The sequence below is a fragment of the Momordica charantia genome (genome assembly GCF_013281855.1).
Source record: "Momordica charantia cultivar OHB3-1 chromosome 7 unlocalized genomic scaffold, Mcharantia_2.0 BLBB01000007.1, whole genome shotgun sequence".
Classification (NCBI taxonomy): Eukaryota; Viridiplantae; Streptophyta; class Magnoliopsida; order Cucurbitales; family Cucurbitaceae; genus Momordica; species Momordica charantia.
The window spans coordinates 17,527,292-17,548,310 of record NW_028275165.1 but is presented as its reverse complement, the minus strand read 5'-3'; the positions used below and the strand labels follow the sequence as shown (position 1 = coordinate 17,548,310).

At 34.1% G+C, this 21,019-nt stretch overlaps 2 protein-coding genes across 2 annotated transcripts; both read right to left on the bottom strand.

The window, feature by feature from the left end:
• Positions 1 to 3,309: 3,309 nt before the first annotated feature.
• LOC111009713 (putative methionine--tRNA ligase) lies at positions 3,310 to 10,950 on the bottom strand. The gene is made up of 17 exons (XM_022282900.2): positions 10,637 to 10,950; positions 10,199 to 10,343; positions 9,538 to 9,691; positions 9,259 to 9,414; positions 8,849 to 9,079; positions 8,623 to 8,766; positions 7,824 to 7,914; positions 7,597 to 7,703; positions 7,410 to 7,524; positions 6,896 to 7,014; positions 6,690 to 6,755; positions 6,443 to 6,571; positions 5,888 to 6,031; positions 5,621 to 5,741; positions 4,795 to 5,021; positions 4,608 to 4,709; positions 3,310 to 3,774 (listed from the first exon to the last, which is right to left on the bottom strand). The coding sequence occupies exons 1-17, from the start codon at positions 10,773 to 10,775 to the stop codon at positions 3,544 to 3,546; spliced, it is 2,421 nt and encodes an 806-aa protein (XP_022138592.1). The 5' UTR covers positions 10,776 to 10,950; the 3' UTR covers positions 3,310 to 3,543.
• Positions 10,951 to 12,905: 1,955 nt separating this feature from the next.
• SPS3F (sucrose phosphate synthase 3F) lies at positions 12,906 to 20,678 on the bottom strand. The gene is made up of 12 exons (XM_022282976.2): positions 20,101 to 20,678; positions 17,373 to 17,605; positions 17,222 to 17,285; positions 16,414 to 17,109; positions 16,150 to 16,278; positions 15,917 to 16,048; positions 15,646 to 15,822; positions 15,502 to 15,555; positions 15,319 to 15,381; positions 14,161 to 15,108; positions 13,953 to 14,080; positions 12,906 to 13,512 (listed from the first exon to the last, which is right to left on the bottom strand). The coding sequence occupies exons 1-12, from the start codon at positions 20,374 to 20,376 to the stop codon at positions 13,224 to 13,226; spliced, it is 3,189 nt and encodes a 1,062-aa protein (XP_022138668.1). The 5' UTR covers positions 20,377 to 20,678; the 3' UTR covers positions 12,906 to 13,223.
• Between the last annotated feature and the right edge of the window lie 341 nt (positions 20,679 to 21,019).

Sequence of the window (21,019 nt, the reverse complement as noted above, 5' to 3'; positions counted from 1 at the left end):
CTATTGTCGATAGATAGAAGCATGTCTCATAATATTGTATAGAAATTTTGGAACCAACCAAAATAAGTTTTTTGTTTCCATTTCCAATTAAATGAAAAGTTATTTTATCATACTTGAATTCATGGATGTTGGAGCTATGCAATTCATTTTCATAAAAAAATGAAGACAAGAAACAAAGAATGTTATCAAACGGGTCCTTCGTGGTTGAGAATTTTTGGCTAATCGGTGAAATTTTGATTGTTTAAAAGGAGAATGAAGCATTTTTCGCTTCTGATTTGCATTGGTGTGATGATTATATTCCTTCCTAGTTCTTAATTAAGCATTGATAGTCATAACCGGTAGGATAAAACAAATAGCAGCAATTCAATTAAAACAAGAATCAATGAATCAAAATATTTCAAAAAGAAAAAAAAAAATCAATGACGCAAAAGAGAAGAGAGGAATCAATGAATAGTTGGTTTTTGCAAACGGGTGGTTTAGGGTTGTAAAATTTTGAAATTTTAGAGATTTTGATTTACTTAAATTTTGTTAACTGATTTTATTGCCTAAAAAATCTCAACTTCTAATTCTATATTTAGGAAAAAAAATTAACTTTCTTTTGAAAATAAAATTTTAATTAGGATTTCAAGTGTATATATATAAATTCTATAATATAAATATTATTTTATATATATGCAAATCCTTTAACGTAACACATGATTTATTGATCTCCTATTTATTTCCCTAAATGCAGCCCTGTGGGTGGTGAATTATTCTGACCATATTACTACCAATTGTTTTAGGTTTTAGCTTTTGTAATTCTTTCTTGAGAAATGGGAAGTTTTAACCCCTTCTTTGATTCAATTTGGATTTTAAACCCCGTACGACAGGTCATCCGTCGTCGTAAACTAGTCCCCACAAAACTTTCGGGAAGAGGGATAGTCTTGTGTGTAAGTGTAGCAAACCAGCCCACCCAACTAAGAAGAACCTAGAAGAACTAAGATGAAATTGACAAATGACTTGTACAAAACTTTGAATAATAGAGTAGCTGTGAAATATTCCAATTGCTAATTACTTTCTTTATCCTCAATGAAAATTTGAAAGCAAGAAACCCAATTTCTTCGATTGTGGAACAACCCAACAATTCAAAATCTAGGGAAAAACAGAAAAAGAAAGAAATTGAGATTATTTCAAACGACATCATGCTTTGTGTATAGACTTAAGATGATGGCAAGTAAGATATGCTGTAAAAGAAAAAAGAGAAAACTATCTTAGCTAGCTATGCACTACAGGTAAAAGAGTTCTACGATAGCTTCGAAAAAACGCTATCGTAGACCTTTTACAGTATTTTACAACAAGTATGACAGCCCACGCTATAAAAAGTCCGACCTTTTTTATAGCGTTTTATAAAAAATCTCTTAGGAGCCTTAGGAGCTACTTTTATTGCAAAGTTTGCAAAAAAGAAGAAAAAAATTACCTTGAATGATTTGGTATGGTTGGAACAATGAGATTACTGAGTTGGCAGATTAAGGTTACTGGTTTAGACATTTTGATTTCCAACCCTCAAAATCTCTATACCAAAACTATGTTTGCTTAATTTTGACCTGAAATAAGATAAATTGGAAGCAAAACACGAAAGAAATGACAACTTACTTTGTCCTATTTTCAATTAAAATGTCGAGAGTTTGAATTCCTATCTTACTCAAAAAAATTAAAATAAAAATATTTCTCGTAATAACACTAGAGTTTAGGTAAAGTATGTGTTGTTCGAATAGCATTTTGCAGCAACGAATTCGATAACTTGAAGAACTCAAAGCAACTTTATCCAAAATCCATAAGAGGTTAGGTTATTAGGTAAATACTTAATTTGATTTGGGGCGGGTTAAGTTTTTTTGAGAATCAATAGTTTGTTCTCCCGTTGAGAGAGAAATTTCGATTTCAACCCGAAGTGAACCAACTTTGCATATATATATATATATATATATCAAATGTTTATTTTTAAAAATATTTACTAAAATTTAGGATTGAGTACAACATATTGGGGAGGAGATTCGAACTCACAACCTCTTTGTTTGAAATATATGTTAATTATCATTGAACTATTCTCGGGTAACCGAAATTTAAGAGGTTTAATGTTTAGGATTCAAGATTTAGAAATTTTTTTATTTGCTAAAAACATACGAAATATAGACAGCTGATATTCATGTAATTAGGTGTAAGTCCTACCATAAATTTATAAGTTCTCGCACTAAAAATTTCCGACAATGAAGTGAGCTGTGAATTTAATGAACATACAACCGCCACATAAAATATAAATATTAAAATTAATTATCGATATAACATTAACAAATTGTCCACATTATGACTATATAGTGAGTGAAAGTTAAATTCTACCCCACATTTTGTAATCTAATATTTCTTAAAAAAAAAAAGTTTTAATTTCTATTATAGTCCTCAAATTTTTAAGTTTATTTTATTTTTATCATTAAACTTTTGAAATCTCTATTTTAACTCTATAATATATTATATTTTAGTTTTTCAACTTTCAAAACACCTATCTTAACTTGAAATAATTATTTTGATGCCTACATTATATTTGTCCAATTGATATTTTATTTAATTAATCAAGGATGGATGTATTTTAGTCCCTTTTTTTCATGAGTTTTATAAAAGAAAAAATTCGTCAATTTTAGTTTTAAAGAAGAAAATGAAATTATATATTAAGTCAATTTAAATAAGAAAAAGAGATCATTTCAATGGAAGGGACAACTTTTTTCTAACTATTCATAGGTCGTCATGTCTGTAGGTCAACAACCATCTATAATTTTATTAATGATGGACTATTTGTTTATTATATAATATTATATAGGTTTTTTTTATATAATATCATTTAGTCAAAAACAGATATCAATTACTGCTCAATTAAACGGAAATAAGTTTTGCGCTTCACCATAAAATGACAATAAATTTCGCAGATTTATTACAAACATTTCGTGCCTTCCTCCTCTTGTTATCGGTTAGTTTTAGTACAGCAAAAATAATTAAAAGTTAAATAATTTTTGTCCCTTTACTTTTTAAAACTGACTATTTTAGTCCAAAATTTTAACACATTCTACACATTTAATGAAAAAACGAGATTAAAAATAAAATTACAACTACACTTTGAATAATTTTTAAATTGGAATTCAATTTCAAAATATATTGAACTGAAAACAACTATGTTTTTCATTGAAAAGAATTTTTAGATTTCAGTTTTCCATCACTAACCAAATGCACCAAAGAACTCCTTAGGTTAAGGAATTCAGAATCAGGAATCATGTATGAAAAGAATTGCAATCCATAATTCCTTTTCAAACATTTTTATTTTCCAACCAAAATAATATAAAATTTTGAGAACCTGAATTTATCAATGGGGGACAATTTGATTCGCCAATCATCCCATAAATAGAGGCATATAATAAAAATAACATAGAAAAGGTGTAAAAATAAAACACTACCAAAAACAAAACAAAAAAAAAAAGTAAAAAGTTTTAAGTAAATTCAAAACCTGGGAAATTAAGTCCTCTACCTGATAGAGCCACTGGAAATGGAAGAAACTTTGCAAATACCAGCTGATGTGGTAAATGGAATATCTTTGAAACATGCCACCAGCTCTGCATTGGTACCCAAATCCACCTGCAGAGTCTCCCATACCTTCTTCTTCGGGTTCAATACGTCGTCAGGCTCCCCTTCGAATCCTGGGAATTTTACTCTTTCTCCGACGATAGCGTCCTGTGGCGGCTCGACTAGTTCGACCTAAAAACATTCCACCATAATAAACAGAGATCATTTGAATTTTTCTTTTTCACCCTCCTATATGTCAAGTGTTAATCGATCGAAGAATTTAGTTGGAGTTTAAATTGGAATATCTTTTCTAAATCTCAAAACTTGTACTGGCTCTAATAATATTTGGAAACGTGTTCCTTGCTCAATAAGGAATCTTAACTCGAAAGGAAACAAAAGAAAAAGGAAAGTAACAGAGAATATCAAGAAATGTCAAGAAATTACATATATTTTTTATCCTAACCAGGGGAGTGAGGAAGAAGAAATGATTATATATCTAAAAGGTTAGAATATCAGAAATTTTCTCCTTATGGAAGTCTCTAGCGCCATCCTCCACCAGGCTTTTACCCAAATTCACTTTCCTAATCATCTAGGGAAAAATGATTTAGTAAGTTTTGTTTGATTACCATTTTGTTTTTTAAAATTATGCAAGTGTCACACCATCATTCATAAAAACACAGAATTTTTAGCCAAATTAAAATTAAAAAAAAGAACTAAATAGTTTTCAAAATTTGTTCTAAAAATGTTTTAGAAAATCAGATAATAAAACAAACAAAAACACACCGGTGTACTAGTAGAAACAGAAAACAAAAAACAAAAAGAACAAAATGTTTATCGAATGGGTCTTTTACCATTACATCTTGGGTAGGGTCTTTTTCACTCATATTGCCTAACTTTTGAATGAAAGCTAATTTTTGCATAGAAATGATTTAATTTTACTGGTTCATGTACTTGTTTAATTAAAAGCACAAACAAATAGCAAAGAACAGGACCCGGATATTGAAATAATTGTTAAAATTGCTAACCTTGGTGTGATCGCTATTGGAAGCAGCAAGGACCATGGCTTGCGATTTGATGCCCCGCATGGACGCCGGCTTCAAGTTGCAAAGAACACAAACCTTTCGATTCTGTAAGATAAATTTCATGATTTAGTTTGAGAACTAATATCTAAAGACTCAATATATGTAAACAAGGAAGGCTTTTAACAAGAACCTGCATCTCTTCAAGAGGTATGTACTTGACCAGTCCACTGACGACGGTTCGAGGTTGTTGTTCTCCCACATCGATTTCTTCTACATATAGGGAATCAGCATCAGGATGCTTCTGAGCCTTAGTGATTAGGCCAACTCGGATATCGAGTCTAGTAATTGTAATTTCTGGTTCGACAGCCGCTTTCGGTTTGCTGCCTGTGGATTTTGTCTGTTGCTTTTTTCCACCACCTTCATAGAAACAACGAGAGAAATCATCCAGAAAAGCATTCATCACAGATTTCTACCTTAAACTTTATAATTTATGTCATTTTTCGGTCCTAAACTTTCTAGAAAATTACTACTTTGGTCCTTCCTATTATTATGTCACCTCCAATGTATACTCATACAAAATGGTGGTTATTGTTGTAAAGTTCAATAACTAAAATAGACCCTTTCATAATTTAGGGACCAAAATAGAATACTTCAAGTTTGAAGTGCTAAACTGACTAAGGTTTAAAAGGGTTACTATATTATAGGTAAAACCAGCGCAATGTTTATATATATATATTAGTGGATATAGCTAGTGTGCCGGGAATGCGGCTCGTCCCCGGATCAGGACTCGGCCGGCGTCACCAAGGAATCGTGGAGACAATTCATGTCCAGGCAATTGAAGTGCTAAACTTACAATAAGGTTTAAAAGGATTACTATATTATAGGTAAAACCAGCGCAATGTTTATATATATATATATATATAATAGATCAATGCTTTCGTAGAATTTCAAGAATTAAAACCTTGTTCATCAAATATACAGCTGGAAGTATACAAGAAATGGTGAAATTAACTAACCTGCAACGTTAGTCTTTTTTAGTTGCGCAGCTAGCTTCTCTGCTTCAGCTTCGGCCCTCACAATGCGTTGAGCCTGACTTCCAGCAAACTTATCTCTGTATAGTTCTACTTCTTCATCTTTCTGGAGAAAAGGGGGTCAGTTGCCATCACGGTCGTTTCACGTTCAGCAAATTCATATTTCAACATCAACCCACAATCAAAATTGCAGGATCCAATTGATATCATCAAAAATAAATTATAAATACGAAGAGTACGAATAAGGCATACCAATTCTTTGAACAATGGCTCTGGTATGCCAATCTTAAGACCAGAAGGCAGGATCTTCCAAGGTTGTTTTGCTCTCTCGATGTCTCCTTTTTCTTCACAAAGCGAAATATGTCGTTCCACAGGTAAATTTAGTTTCTTAAACACCTTCACATAGATAGTGAATGTTTACATTAGAGAAACCAAATAGCTAAAATAGATTGCAAGATTCATACATGGGTTACAATAATCCTCAAGGCATTCAAGCTACTTGCACCCTCCCCTCTTGGGATCATTCAAGCCTAAACCACACTAAACAATGGCCTACCTTCTTCATTTCTCCTTCAATCTATTTATAACAACTCTCCTTAACAATTTTCCTATCTAGTATCTAGTGACTAATGTACCTTTCCTATTCTATTAATAATTATAATTACCCCATAAGGCCATTTCTATCAATATGATGAATATGATAATCTATCAAGTATCAACTGTTTAAACGGTCTAAATCACATACAGCCCACATTTTAACATTCTACTGCTAATAGAAGTGTGGAAAATTTGTAGTCAAAAAATTACCTCAAGTGAGAAGGAAGGCATGAAAGGTTCTAATAAACATGCCAGAAGATGTACTAGTCCAGCTGAAGTTCTCATAACAACATTGCAGGAAGGTCTGTCCTCCTTGTAAAGATTCCAGAACTGTGCTGTCTGGCATGGAAAACATGATAAATTTTGAGAGTGCCAAAGATTGCAAAGAAATATGAACATTGAATCAGTAATGAATATGAGAAAAAACATGATCCAAATGATAAATGACTATTCTTACTTGCAAATATGTATTTCCCTCACTTGAAATAGCCATTGCAGCTTTCAGTCCTTGTTTTAGTTTAACCTGTCAGTATTCTCCATAGAATAATCTCATTTCAACAATTGAGCGGAATGAAAAAAGTAACTGAATCTTTTAATGTCACAAGATATCCTGCTACTATAACAAAAATACAAAAATTCAATTTTTTAAGAGAAAAAAATCACCTTCTCCATTGATTCGACGTATTGGTCCACGTATTTACCAACTTTTTCAGCCAAACCCATTGTTAGTCCATGAGATTCTGCATCAGGAGCGTCAGGAATAATGGAACCATAACCCTGACCTGTAATAGAGAACTCAAATATGTTTAGCTGTAGGAAACTGCAGCAACTCTTGATACAGTAACATAATGAAGTTCTGAGAACTTTTCTCGCCTTTTTTTATAGGAATCAATGTAGTGATGGGAAATATATCATGATAAAAGTAAATCATTCATAGAAGTAAAAAATGGTTCCCACTTGAAAATGGTCGATTCTTTAGAATAAGAAGCACAAATACTCAATCGGCCATCAGTATCTAACCTTATTGTTATTAGACATCTTTAAAGATTTACAAAACTCATTTCCGCCATATAGCTAAATAAATGTTTACAATTTACACCCAAAGATAATCTCATTTATAAAGCGGAAGTAATTACAAAGAAATAGGAAGATAAAGAAAAAAAGAAACAAAACCAACCTAAAGGTTTGGCAATGAAGCTCAAAACTCGATGAATGAAGTTGCCCAAATTGTTCAGCAACTCGCCATTTAGTTTTGCTTGTAAGTCGGCCCAAGTAAATAATGTATCTGAAACCTAATATTACAGAATTTTTTAAAGCTATGAATAGAGCAGAGAATACCAGAGTCAACATAGTTGCAAATTTACCTCAGGCCTATTGGCTAATAAGTAATATCTCCATACTTCTACAGGAATATTTGTGTCTTTTGCATCATTACCAAAAACTCCTATGCCCTTACTTTTAGAAAACTTTCCTGTATAAGCAATCCAAGAATAAATGTCTTCAGTAAGAAGTTTCCAAATAGTATATACAAATTACGCATCCCTACAGATGAATTATAGGCTAAAAAACTAACTAAATCATTAACTGTTACCTGCTTCATAGTTCAAATATTCAGTAACACTAATAGTTTTCATCAAGGTCCAGCTTTCTCCAGTTCCAAGAAGAGTAGAAGGAAACATAACCTGAATCAGAACATATTCCAAAGAAGTTAACAAACATAAGTTCCAATTTATGTGAGATAGAGAGAGAGGGATTTATTAGAACTGTAATTCAGTTTGAAGGAATTCAACAGCAGTTCATAAGATAAACTGGAACTTCAAATTTCTGATTTCCACTGATCGGGAAAGAGGTATTTTACAATGAACAACAATATACCCTTTGAAGAGATTGACCGATTCATAACACTATTTGATTAGAGGAAAAGTAGATGGCAACCCAATGTGCTTAAAGAAAAATAACCTAATAAGGTTTTTCGAAACCTCTTAGATCTTTAGAATCTCATGAGGTTGGCTATACGAAAAGTCAAAGATTTTGTCAATAAAATATTTGTTTATCATTAAAATGAAAAAGTTATCTTTTGAAAAAAAAATGAAATTTGAAAAAATAGTAAATAACTTTTTAGTGTTTTCCAAGATCTTTTAATTTTAGGAAGTGTGCCCAAAATTCACGACTTCTAGGTTAACTGCTGCCAAATGCATATAAATTTGCTTTTTTTTTTAATTTTCATTTTAAGGAATAGAGAAATATTTTCAGATAAAATGCCACATTGGTCCTTAATTCCCACGAGTTAAGATGAAAATGCCGTTTTTAAATCATTCAAAAAGTAAATAAATAAATAGTATAGATCTTTTCTTTAGTCAATAAGGAAGTTTAACAGGGAAGACACCTACAGTGTGGAAAGGCACATTATCCTTGCCCATAAATTGAAAAAGCTCCACATTTTCTGGATTCTTCCACCATTTCTCCCATTCATTTGTGTAGCATGATGTAATGGAGACGTACCCTATAGGTGCATCAAACCAGACATAGAAAACCTAACAAAATTGAAATGGAAATTAACAAATATTTGGATACTCGTCTAACTATTACAATTATAAGATTGAAATGACAACTAACCTTGTCCTTGAACTTTTCAAGTGGAACGGGGACCCCCCACTTAAGATCTCTAGTAATACACCGGGGTTTCAACCCTTCCTTAAGCCAAGCATTTGTTGCTTGAATAGCATTTTGGCTCCAAGAGCCAGCTACAGACGTCTTGTTGATATATTCTTCCAGTTTAGCTCTTAGCAAAGGAAGTTCAAGAAACATGTGGTCTGTATCACGGATACGTGGAGTTGTTTGACAGACCTATTTGCCAAATATTAACACTAAGTCGCAATCTTAGGGGAAATAATGAACTAACTGGTAAAATCAAATACCTAAAAAACTATTACAGATGTTATTGAATTACACTACTCATTTTAACTTTTGTTTTCTTTAGCTATAAACATGGCTTTATAGACAAGCCAAGCAAATCCATCAAGTACCTTGCATCTGGGGTCTTTCAATTCAGTTGGATTTAGAAGTTTGCCACACTTTTCACACTGGTCACCACGTGCAGAGTCATAGTCACAACCTGGAGTGGGACAGATTCCTTCAACGAGCCGATCCGCTAAAAATCTCTTACAAGTATCGCAGTAAAGCTGAATTATGGTAAATAAATACCCAGCATGAAATCAGTGAACAGAAGTACAGCAGCACAAGTACATGCAACCATAAGTAACCAGAAGATCAATATAACAGCCAAGTAATAAATAACTATGTACCTGTTGCATTGTGTTCTCAGAAAGCCAATTGTTCTCCAACAGTTTGCCAAATATTTCTTGGCAAACTTCAGTCTGCTGTGGAGATGATGTCCGCCCAAATTCATCAAAACTAATACCAAACCAATTATAAACTTCTTTGTGAATTGCGTAGTACCTAACAGTGCAGAAATAGTTAAACAAGGTCCAAATCTTTACCAAGATAATATAATTCAAGTCTAAGCAGGTAGTGGCATTCAAGAAAGGAAGAGAGAGATTGCAAGGCCCCAAAAATAAAAGTTCATTCTGAAAAGTCGTTTAAGGGTACAAGTACATATGATTCAGCCAAATTAAACCATTATGGAGTACAGAAGAGATAGACTTGAAAAATGCTCCTCGAAATTACATGCATACAAAACCCAGAACCATACAACATCATGTGAATATGAAAAAAATCCATGAAGCAAATTTGAACCAACTATCTGAGTCCAGAAGACATCTAGATTTCTATCTGTTTTAAGAAGAGAAGAGAATTTTAAAATTGTAATATTTACGGAAGTATACACTATCTACTAAATGAGCTATAGAAAGCCGAGCGAACTATTTTCCTGAATCACAGACGAAGGCAGTTACCGCCAAAACTGAAGAGATACTTGACGAGTAGAAACCTGAGAAAAAATCTTACTTGTCACAGATTTCTTTAGGAGTACATTTCTCTTCCATGGCTTTCGTCTCCGTCGCCGTTCCATACTCATCCGTTCCACATATATAAATCGCATTGTAACCTCTAATACGACAGTACCGAGCAAAAACATCAGCACTCAACACACCTACACAAATAAAAACAGAATCAAACCAAAATTCTATACACACACATGTTACATATAAAATCAATCCAGTAAGTATAACAGGATATTGGAATCAAATGCAAACAAAACATATCATTCAACCTTCAACAATCAACTCAAAAGGCGACAGAATTCTTCAAAAATCTCCATTCAAGAACCAAACAGCAGACAATTAAAACTCCAACATTCATAAACTCGAAGAAACAACACAATTCGTAATTAATCAAACTGAAACACACGGAGGAAAGACATATACACAAGTGAAAGAACATTACAGCCAATGATGTTGCCGAGGTGAGGAACGTTATTGACGTATGGAAGAGCGCTGGTGATGAGAATATTCCTCTTTCCGGCAACCGGAAGCTTTGTGACCTTCGTTCGGCCGCCGCCGGCGTCGCCTGAGACGTCTCCCATCACTATCAATCCGTCGGAAAAACGAAGTTACTCCTCGTTTAGATACCTTCGCCGGCCGGAATCGAGAGGATGAAGAGCAGAAATGGAGAATTTCGGAGGGCTGCGCTTCGACTTGGAAACAGGGGTGAGTGGGCGCTAGAAGAAGAAGTTGCGCCCTCCTTTTGCCATGTTTTTTCTTTTTCTATTGCTTTTTTTTTCTCGAAAGAATTTTCTGATTGGTTATTTACTTACTTTTTCGGCAAGAATGCATCTTATTTTCCTATAATGGTTTGATTTTTCTTCACCTGGAAAATCTTAGATTAAAAACATTTTTATTGCAAGTTTTGTTTTTCGTAAAAAAATAATAAATAAATAAGGCAGTCGTGACTAAATAGAAACCTATATTCAAAACTCAGGGATTGTAACTGTATTTAATTCAAAAGAATAACAATAAACCTTTTATAAATACAAAATTAAAATAATATTTAAACCTAAAATTTTAAATGAAACTATAAATTCTCTCTAAAAAATTTCAAATTTTGTCATAAATGGGGACAATTGTATTTATTCAGTTATAAGTTGTCAAATTTTCAATTTCTACTAGATTTTTTTTATCGTGGAAGTCTTTAAATTGTTTTTTTTAAATGTTATTGCTAATTTTAGATCCTCCCCTATCAACTATCATCACCTTTATTCACTTGTCTATATTTCATAAGAATATTGTTCCGTCTTTATACTTTTAAAGTATAATAGCTAAATCATTATAAACAATTCGAACATAATTTAATAGTTAAGACACATATTACCCATTTTCAAGATAGACAAGTTTTGTCCCCATTTCGCAATTGTTGAATAAAAAAATTAAATTCTTTCCTACTAAATATGAAATCTAAAATATTGATATAAAAAGCATATATTTTGACTTTATAATAATTTTATTTTTTCGAAAACTAGATCTAAAAAAAAAGATTGAGAATAAAATACCCTCAATGTTCTTTCACCATATTGAGATACCCTCCCCATTAGAGGATTCCTAAAAATATAAACCCACTTTCTCAAAATATCCTCCATTTTGTTCTTGCATGTTGAGATGCTAAGAATACATTCCATATATCAATACATCAAATAATGCATCTTTAATTAGTTGCAAATATTTAGGAGATAATTTATATATGTCATAACTTATAAATTCTAATTTCTTTAACAGAAACAAGTAAAAAATAATAATCCAATAAATCAAATTAAGTTACGATAACCTGAACACGATTCAATTGATCAAGACATCAATTTACGGCTATAAGATCGTGAATTTGAATCTACACCTCTATATTTTGTACTAAAAAAAATTATTCCAATATTTTTGATGAACAAGATTGAGAAAATACTATTTTGATTGAATATTTGATTTAATCTTAGTTGTTTGGCTCATGTTTTTTTTTGGTCAATATAGTACATACACCTATCATTATTAAAGTAGAGAACCTTTGCAACGGGTGAATATTTTTTACATCCAACCAATAGGTACTCTAATTGTTATTCTTGTGATAGGTTTAATCGGTATTTTATTTTAGCGTTCATATTTTGGATTGTGTTCATCCTTAGTTCATTGAGACATAAAAGCGTCAAAATATATATATATATATATATATATATATATATATATATATATAAAAAAGAGAATCCAGTGAACTAAATCTACATTTTTTTAGTATCTTATTCTCATAGCATTTATAATAATGTTTATGTATTTTTTTTATTATTGTTCCTCATTTTAAAGAATAATATATGAAATCCACCTGTCACCTAACTTAATGGTTCGTTGATTAATTATAAATAAACTAAACAAATTTAAATTAATAAATAGATTAAATATATAAATTCCTTTGTTACCTAAATTTAGTAACTAATATTTTAACACTATAATGTCATTATATGTTTGATTCTTCCCTTTTGTCACTAAATAGTTCTAAAAAAAATTGTTTTAATTTAAAGTTGTTGAGTAACCTCTCTATTTCCATCTGACATTTCTTGAAATAAATTAATTTAACCACTATTTATTAGACTATGATTTTTATTTAAAATGGATGGTGGAAATGGAATATTTTTATTTCACAGAAATTTATTTTTACACGAACAATAGCAACTACAATATAACTCAATCAATCCATCGTATATATATATAAAATATATATGAATGGAGATTTGAATTTCCAAATAGTAATAATAATTAAAAAAAATTAACAAGTGAAGAGAGAGAGAGAGAGAGAATTGATGTTTGAAAATCCAAAAGGAATTCAATCCTAAGCTATAGAGGACACGAGTTTCCACCTGTGTCCTCAACGGATTAACTAATAAACACAGAATCTCCAACAATCGCAAGTTCTTAGATTGAACAACTAAAAAACTATACAGAACAAGGAGAAGAAAAGAAAAACAGACGAAACCAGTTTCAATGGCAACTGGAAGAGCTCAGATTTTGGAAGCAGACAATGAAACTTGCTTCAAAGCACTGGCAATCTCTTCAGAATTTGCATCCCCGTTAACAAATTTCACCAGAGGGCTCTCACCAGGAACAATGTCATCCCTTGCATAGCTTCCCGACGTCCTCAGCAGCTCTTCCGACCCCTTGTTCGTCATCCCTTTCATGATTATCGTCTTGTGAGTCCCCGATATCATCTCTTCGTAGTCGGTGTCCCCGACCTCCCCGAGGAATACGTACATGTTCGAAACATTCAGTCTCCATCGCACGAAAAGATACCTACGGTCGACATGAAAAGAATGCAGTTGAGATCATCATATCATTTTATATGTACTAGGCTAACTAGCCAAAATGATCTGATGAAAGAGTGGAGTGTAGATTTCGGGCAAGCGACAAGAGCAAAAACGAAAAAGATCAGAAGTTAGAGCTCGTTTGGTAATGTCTTCTTTCTCTTTCCCAAATTTTATTAAAAAAACCTAAGCATTTTACAACTATTTATGTTTCTTGTATCTATTTTTTAGAAACAATCCAAACAAATTTCTTGTTTCTCGTTTCTAATCGGCTACAAAACATAAATATAAATATTGTTTGTTCTTGGGACTATATACAATTCTACTTTTCTTTATTAAAAGCAAGAAACAAAAACAAGAAATAAAAACGTAACCAACCGGCTCTTAAAACCTTTTTATGGACTATATTGAATTTGTATGTTGTCAAACCTGAGTGCTTGTGCTCTAGATGCGAGTAAAGGAACGACTTGCATTCGCGTCGAGGTTCTACAATACATGGGATGGCACCGGAGCCCACGCATTCGAAGCTTCTGCCTCAAATCGTCAACTTTCATAGCCTAAAAAGAAGAAAAGAAGAAAATTCTTTGTTAAACTGAATCCAAAAGCTTAAAGATACTCTCAAGTAAAGCTACATTACCCTGCTAGGATCCTTTATTATGTAGGAGATGCAATGTGCATTACTTGATTTTCCATCCTCCTGAATTGGACTATGAGACTTTCCAGAATCCTCATCAGAAGCATTCAACAACTTCCGAATCGTTTTCTTCAAACCGTCGCATCCCCAACGGTAGTCGATATGCGATGCATAATCTGGATCCGGGTACAGTTTGCCATCTTCTTCTGTGTAAGAAGCTGGATAGTAAACCTGACTTCCACTGCTGCAGATTATAGCATCAAACTCGTTGAGTTGTATTTTTCCAGACCTTAAGAACTCTGCAGTCTCTGCCAATGGCATGGCTGTTGATAGAGCAAAGCCTGTAAACCGTGCAACTTGAGTGTCGAGTCGACCAGCTTTAATAATTTCCTGCAACATCTGGATCATCTTCTTTTCTGGAGCCCCATTGGTGTCATAGCAGTCAAGTGCTACGACAATCAACCTCCGCCGCCGTCTCAAAATCGGAAACTTTCCAGGGATATTCTCCAGCATTTTGTTCCCTTTTTCAGTCTCTGTTGGTTCAGTCCCCGACCTCTTTATCTTGCTCAAAACTCGCTTCACTTGGTCCTGCACATCAGGGTTGTCACTGGATGCAGCTATATCGATTGATGCATTCAGCGACGACTTTTCTCCATCGATCGAAAGTCTAAGCGACATATCTTGCACGTCCTTAAGCGAATCATTGAAGGATTCCTCTGTGGATATTTCGTCCCCTGGGGTGTCGGTTTGCCATTGCGGGTGCCTCATACGGCAGGCTGCCACTCGAGTCAAGTACGTGCGACAATGTGCGGGCCACGAGAAGAGGTGTATGTTTCTCAAACCATTTTTCCTACAGTCATTCCACAAGTTCTTCTCTGATAGCAATTTCAGCAGAGCATCAGCAATTGCTTGCTGATCATGAGGGTCAACAAGCAGACCATTGTTCAGGGCCTAATATCACAAAAACAAAGTTCATATGCTTACTCACATTTATTAAAGTATCATAAAAGATTAAATTCATCGCAATCTAAACAGCATTTTCAAGTCAGGAGTATTAAAGTATTTACCTTGAGCTTTTCAGTTCAGTGATGATCATTAAAACATGGTGTATAAGTAACAATATAAGTTCATGATAAGAATTTGAGATCAGGTTTTCCTTACTCGATGAATGTCGACTGGTCCGCCGTTTTTAGTCGCCACCATTGGGAGCCCGTGTGCAGCAGCCTACAATAAGTCAAAGGCATAAATCCAATCAGGTTTTCACTCGTTCAAGAGAGATCAGTAAATCACAGAACACATCATATGATAACTGGAAAAAAAAGGAAAAAGAAAAAGAAAATCAACCTCAATCAAGGTAAGCCCGAACGGTTCGACCAATGCTGGATTTATGAAAACTCCCTGGCATAATTTCAAATGACGAGTTTATGTTTCATCGGTGATTGTAATGGTTAAAAGGAAGCTAATGTAGACTCATGATCTCAAACAAACCTTTGTTTTTGCTGCAAGGCGATATATGTCTGGAACATCAGACTGCTTATGATGCTTTGGATACGCCACTTGACCGTAGAGATCGTATTTGTCGATAAATTTTATTACTGTCGTGAGAACGCTAGCGTTACCGGCCGACATCTCGTCGATATCATCCCTATTCCCCATGATCAGTGTCTACAGAAGAAATAAAAACGTGTGATTTATCACAAGACACCTTACCATATTGTTCACTGATAACCAAACTATGTTATTGCACAATTCTGCTTACTAGATTAGCAAGTTCTCTCAATGGACGACACTCGCCAAAGGCTTTCAAGAGAGTGGTTATATTCTTCTTCGGGTCCGGCCTCGACAATGCCAATATCATAGGTTTGTGAGGATTTGTAAGAAAACGCATCACCTATCATACACAATATATAACTTGAAGGGAGAAGTAATAATCTAATGTAAGAGAGTTTTAGTAAGTTTGAAAAGGAAAGTAGATCAAAATTTGATACTCACTTCAGACCATATCGTTGGAATTGCTTTTGGAGAGGACCCGTCACTTGTAAGTTGTGTCAATTCGCCATCAGCCTCGGGCGCATCTTCAGGAACCACGACATTGCTGAAATCCATGCCAGGAGGAATGACCTGCCAAGAACTTTAATCTTGAGTTCTTCATTAGAATGTCCTAAAAAGTAACATATTGCAAGAATCTGCCATTTTACATGTTTTACTACTTCCGGTAAACTTGGTAACAAAATATGAAGAAACTGCAAATCTTACCACCATCCTCGGCATGTATCGACCATGACAATTGACCCCACGTCGAGCACGTGCACGCAACACTTTCTCGAGTTTGACATCGAATCCATCGTAAAGTCCCCATTGCTCCTCAATCTCCTGTTTGGTGCTTGTGATCACAAGTTCTGCAGCATCAAGAGAAAGCTCTTCTGCTTCTATCCTCCTCATTATCTTATAGTTTGAGTTGATATCTTCTTTCGATTGGCGTCCCTGCTTAAGAAGCTGTTCGAGTTTGTTTCGTCCTAGTGAGTGTCCGGTCAGCACCATCGGGACATTCAAAGCACCCGAAAGAAGAGCAACGCTATCTCCAGCATCAGCATAATGTCCATGGATGACATATGGCCACACAGGCTGACCACCACCAATTTGTTCACCTAAAGCTTTTGACATATTAAGAACATGAGCTAAAGCTCCATCTACAAACTCTTGAATATGGGGCCAAAGTAATTCTTTGCGGAGATATTTATCCCGTGGACCAAACGGAATCCTGATGATATATGCTCCGCTGCTTTCTCCGACATCGCCATCTCCATTGTCAATACCCATAGTTAACATCTCAGTTGGCTCGCCATAGCTCCAATCAACTTCTAGTGACAAGATCTGCCGAGTAAAAAGGTCCACCCTATATACCCCCGGCATTTGTGCTAGAGCACGAGAAAGCTCTACAACATACTTGACCTGAAAAATGTTTGCTTTTAGAACAATGAGACACCATTTGAACAATATCAGGTCATACAAATCTAATCTAAGCATCATTTAAAACTTTTCTCCTAGTGACATCAGTCTGCACCTGTCCACCAGTGTCGGAATCACGACCGAGCTCCATGTTATCGCCCCGAACCAAACCGTGCAAGCTGGCAACGAAGATCACACAAGAATGTTGGAGGATAAACATATAGTTAAGTCATGTAGGTGCCTTGTTGAATTAGATAAATGAGTACCTGATGAGAATAATATAAAGTTTACTTTCCTTTTTATCTTCCGACCAACCTTCAAAGTTGGAAATGGTCCTCTGGAACGCTACTTTCGGGGTCTCGCCATGCACGAGTTCACTCACAGCATCCCCCTTTTCTCCTTCTGATAAGTCCTCCGACATATCTTCCGTTACATCCATCCGTCCTTGTTCCCGCTCCATTTTTCGATTTGTGAACCGTTGAAGCTCCTCCCATTCCAACTGTACACAACAAATTTTGATTGCACCAAGTAGCAATCAACAACAGAAAATGTTGTGTTTATAATAATGCTAGTTCAAGATGAAGCTTGCATCCATAGAAACTACTCACTCTCTTTCTTGTAAGTTTGCATAGACATCAGAAACAAAAATGTAGAACAGATTTTTAAAGCTTTCATAGACATCAAAAACAAAAATGTAGAACAGATTTTTAAGAGCTTTCATAGACGTCCTATAGTTTCTCTAAATGCAAAAAGTATTTAGCCATTGCAGGCAAAAGAACATAAAGTACAGAAGCACATTGCAAACTTTGCAAACTCATTGTGATAATGCAATATCATAATATATAGTTGTTAGGCTTTTGTAACAATTTAGCCTTCTTTGAAAAATGTAATAATCAGCCATTGCAATTGAGTCATAAGGTTGGGGCAGAAAATTGAATCACTTTTAATTTTGGATCCTAGGAGGTTCCTTAACTTGCCCATATTTCATGCCTAAGTTGTTTTCCAACAAAATAAAGACCAAATAGTTAAATCGCCATTCTAGTGGCAAAACTTTTATATTGGTTTAAATTTGGCTCCCAGTCCCAAAATTTTCTTTATGATTTGGGTTAAATCTCTTAATGTCCACCTAAACTATATCCCGTGGATTTGAATTTTATCCCGTGGATTTGAATTTCCGCCCACATGTGTCCTAAAAAGAAAAATAGTCTTATTGATTTATTGATTTATTTAAATTTGATTTCGTGCTTTTAAAAGTTTCAAATTGATTAGTTATCTTACTAATAACGAAGGTAGACCTAGAAAGAATTTGTTTTTTTAGTACAGAGCTAGAAATTTTCATAAGGGGCCAATTTTGACATTTAATTTTTTTTATATACATTGTATATAGTATTTTACTTCTAAAACGGAGCAAAGCTGAAGGAAAAAACTTTAAAATCAACTTTTCAAAATAACCTTTTGAATGTTTAAGACAAATCCGACAATTACTACCTTCCTTCCTTACCCCACCTTTATCAAGACATCTAAATGATTTTTTTTTTTATTTTTTCGGAGAGAATCGAAATGAAATTATATTGGACTATATAACATCAAATTAAAGGTTAAAATACTATTTTGGTTCAGATATCTTGAGTTTTGATTCATTTTGATCCTTGTATTTTTAAAATATTCATTTTTGTTCCTATATTTTGAGCTTTGGTTCATTTTGATCCCAGTACTTTAAAAATATTTGTTTGTCTCTATATTTTAAAAAAATAACCATATTGGTCCCTTAATTTTGTTTTTAATATATTTTTTTCTACCTTAGTTTCAACATGACACTATACTCACTATATTTATTGAAATGTAACAATGATTTTGTATTAAAGTGATTTTGTTAGCCAAACTGAGCATAGCTCAAATGGTTAAGGCACCTATCTCTAACCAGAAGGTTATGAGTTCGAATCCCACCCCCACAATGTTGTACTTAAAAAAAAAAGTGTTTTTGTTATGTATAATTTTTTTTAAAATTTTGTTCAAATAGAGGCAAAAACGATCACTTTTTAAAAGCATTTTGGATGTATAGAGTGAATCAAAGTTGAAATTACATTACCAAAATGAATGAAAGCTCAGCCAAAATATTATTATAACCAAATTAAATGGAGGCCTTAAAATTATAATTGAATATTTATTTTAAAAATATATAGAATACGACAAAAAACTCAGCCACTCCTCAAACGGCTTGTGGGTAAGCTCTCCGTCATATTTCAAAGATTCTAATTTCTAACCAATAAATGAGTAGAAACAAACGATGCGATACGGCCATCATCCAATCAAACGAACCAAAATCTCTCCAATCACATCAACGGCGGAAAAGCAAAAGAAACAAAGCCACATATTTTTCCAACAGAGATAAAACAAAAAGCTAAATTCCCTATAATTTGAGCACAATTGCACTATGATTTGAATTTAATTTATCACCGTTACGAGACATTACCAAGTAAAATATAAACATGTTAGTCATTTATTTATTTGCTTGTTGAATTATATTTTCAAGTTTAGTTTAAAAATTCCAACAGTAACGAGCTCGCTAAATATTGTTTCTCCTACCATTAAAAAATGTGACAGATCTAAGGATAAGATCCCTCCACTTTGAAGGAGTAAGTATTTCTCGAGACCCTATTAAAACCAAAATCCAAATTATAGGGGCAAGTCGAGAATGGTTTATGGACCATTTGTGAAGTTTAAACCAAATAATCCGAGTCTTTGATGCTAAATGTCATTGCTTCAGCGAAACCGATTTAAAATCATAATTAACCAAATTGAGAAATTCAAATTAAGATACTAAGTAAGAAACGGGAGAGGGGTCAAATTCGTAATTTAACCTAAAATGAAAACCAATCACGAGAAAGAAAGCCAAACAGAAAACAGAGAACAGAGAAGTTTGTCACGAAAATCATCGCTGTTTCTGTTCATCACGAAAAAGAGAGCGCAAGAAAGAAGAAGAAGAAGAAGAACCTGCTTCTTCTTGCGCGTGAGATGCCAAATCCTCCAGCACATATTCTCGAGCCTGGAGCTCCGCTCGCGCGTGTTCCTCGTCGCGACGACCTTGAGCCATGTCCGATGAAGGTCCGATTCATCGACGCCGCTCACCACTTCCTCCACGAAGTACTTCGTCGGATTAAAATGGCCTCTGTCCAGATTCGCCGCCGCCGGCTTCTGCTCTTCAATGGCGGACGCACCGGTGTCCAGAATCGCCTCCAAATAGCCGTTTATCCACTCGTTCCCCGCCATTTTTTCAAATCTCGATTCGATTCAGAGGATCGTGTATCGATCTCGAAAACAGGAAACGGAGGGAAATAGAAGTTCTCGGTAATTACAGAGTGGAGTGGAGATGAGAGAGAGAAAGTACACGTGGCGGAAGGTTGTGGCGGAGGTTGCGGCGGTGGTTACGGCGGAGATGGGAGCGCGGGTGACTGTGAGAGTTTTTCACTATTTCCAAGGTTGTGCGTATCCCTATGCGCAGTTGCCGCTTTCGCTCTCTTATTATACTTCTCCCTCTCCCCCTCTAACTGAATCAGTTTTTGTTTATATTCTTGCCTGGAAACTAGGAAAGTAATTTTAAAATATTGTACTTTTAGAAAAGGGTGCAGCAACCGTCCGTATTAAATTTCCGTCGACACGTATACATTTCTATCAATATTTCGACAGCGAGAAGTGAGACATTTTTAGTAACAATAAATTATAAAATATATTTGATTTCTATACTTTTATTAAAATGACGATCTAACTTGCCCCATCACTCTTCTCCTTATTAAAAAATAGTAGATTAAAGAAAACATAGTTCAGCGGTAATCGATATATATCTCCGACTAAGAGGTTGTGAGTTCGATCCCACACCCCATATATTGTACTAAAAAAGGACTATCTAGTTCTT

Excerpts from the sequence above, each read along its gene's own strand:
- LOC111009713 (XM_022282900.2), bottom strand. The coding sequence starts at position 10,775 with ATGGGAGACGTCTCAGGCGACGCCGGCGGCGGCCGAACGAAGGTCACA. Across the intron at positions 9,415-9,537 it reads CTGAGAACACAATGCAACAG|CTTTACTGCGATACTTGTAA; the intron begins GTACATAGTTAT and ends ACCATAATTCAG. Across the intron at positions 5,022-5,620 it reads AAAAAAGACTAACGTTGCAG|GTGGTGGAAAAAAGCAACAG; the intron begins GTTAGTTAATTT and ends GTTTCTATGAAG.
- SPS3F (XM_022282976.2), bottom strand. The coding sequence starts at position 20,376 with ATGGCGGGGAACGAGTGGATAAACGGCTATTTGGAGGCGATTCTGGAC. Across the intron at positions 17,286-17,372 it reads CTTTATATTATTCTCATCAG|CTTGCACGGTTTGGTTCGGG; the intron begins GTACTCATTTAT and ends CTTCGTTGCCAG. Across the intron at positions 15,382-15,501 it reads TCGGGCTTACCTTGATTGAG|GCTGCTGCACACGGGCTCCC; the intron begins GTTGATTTTCTT and ends GACTTATTGTAG.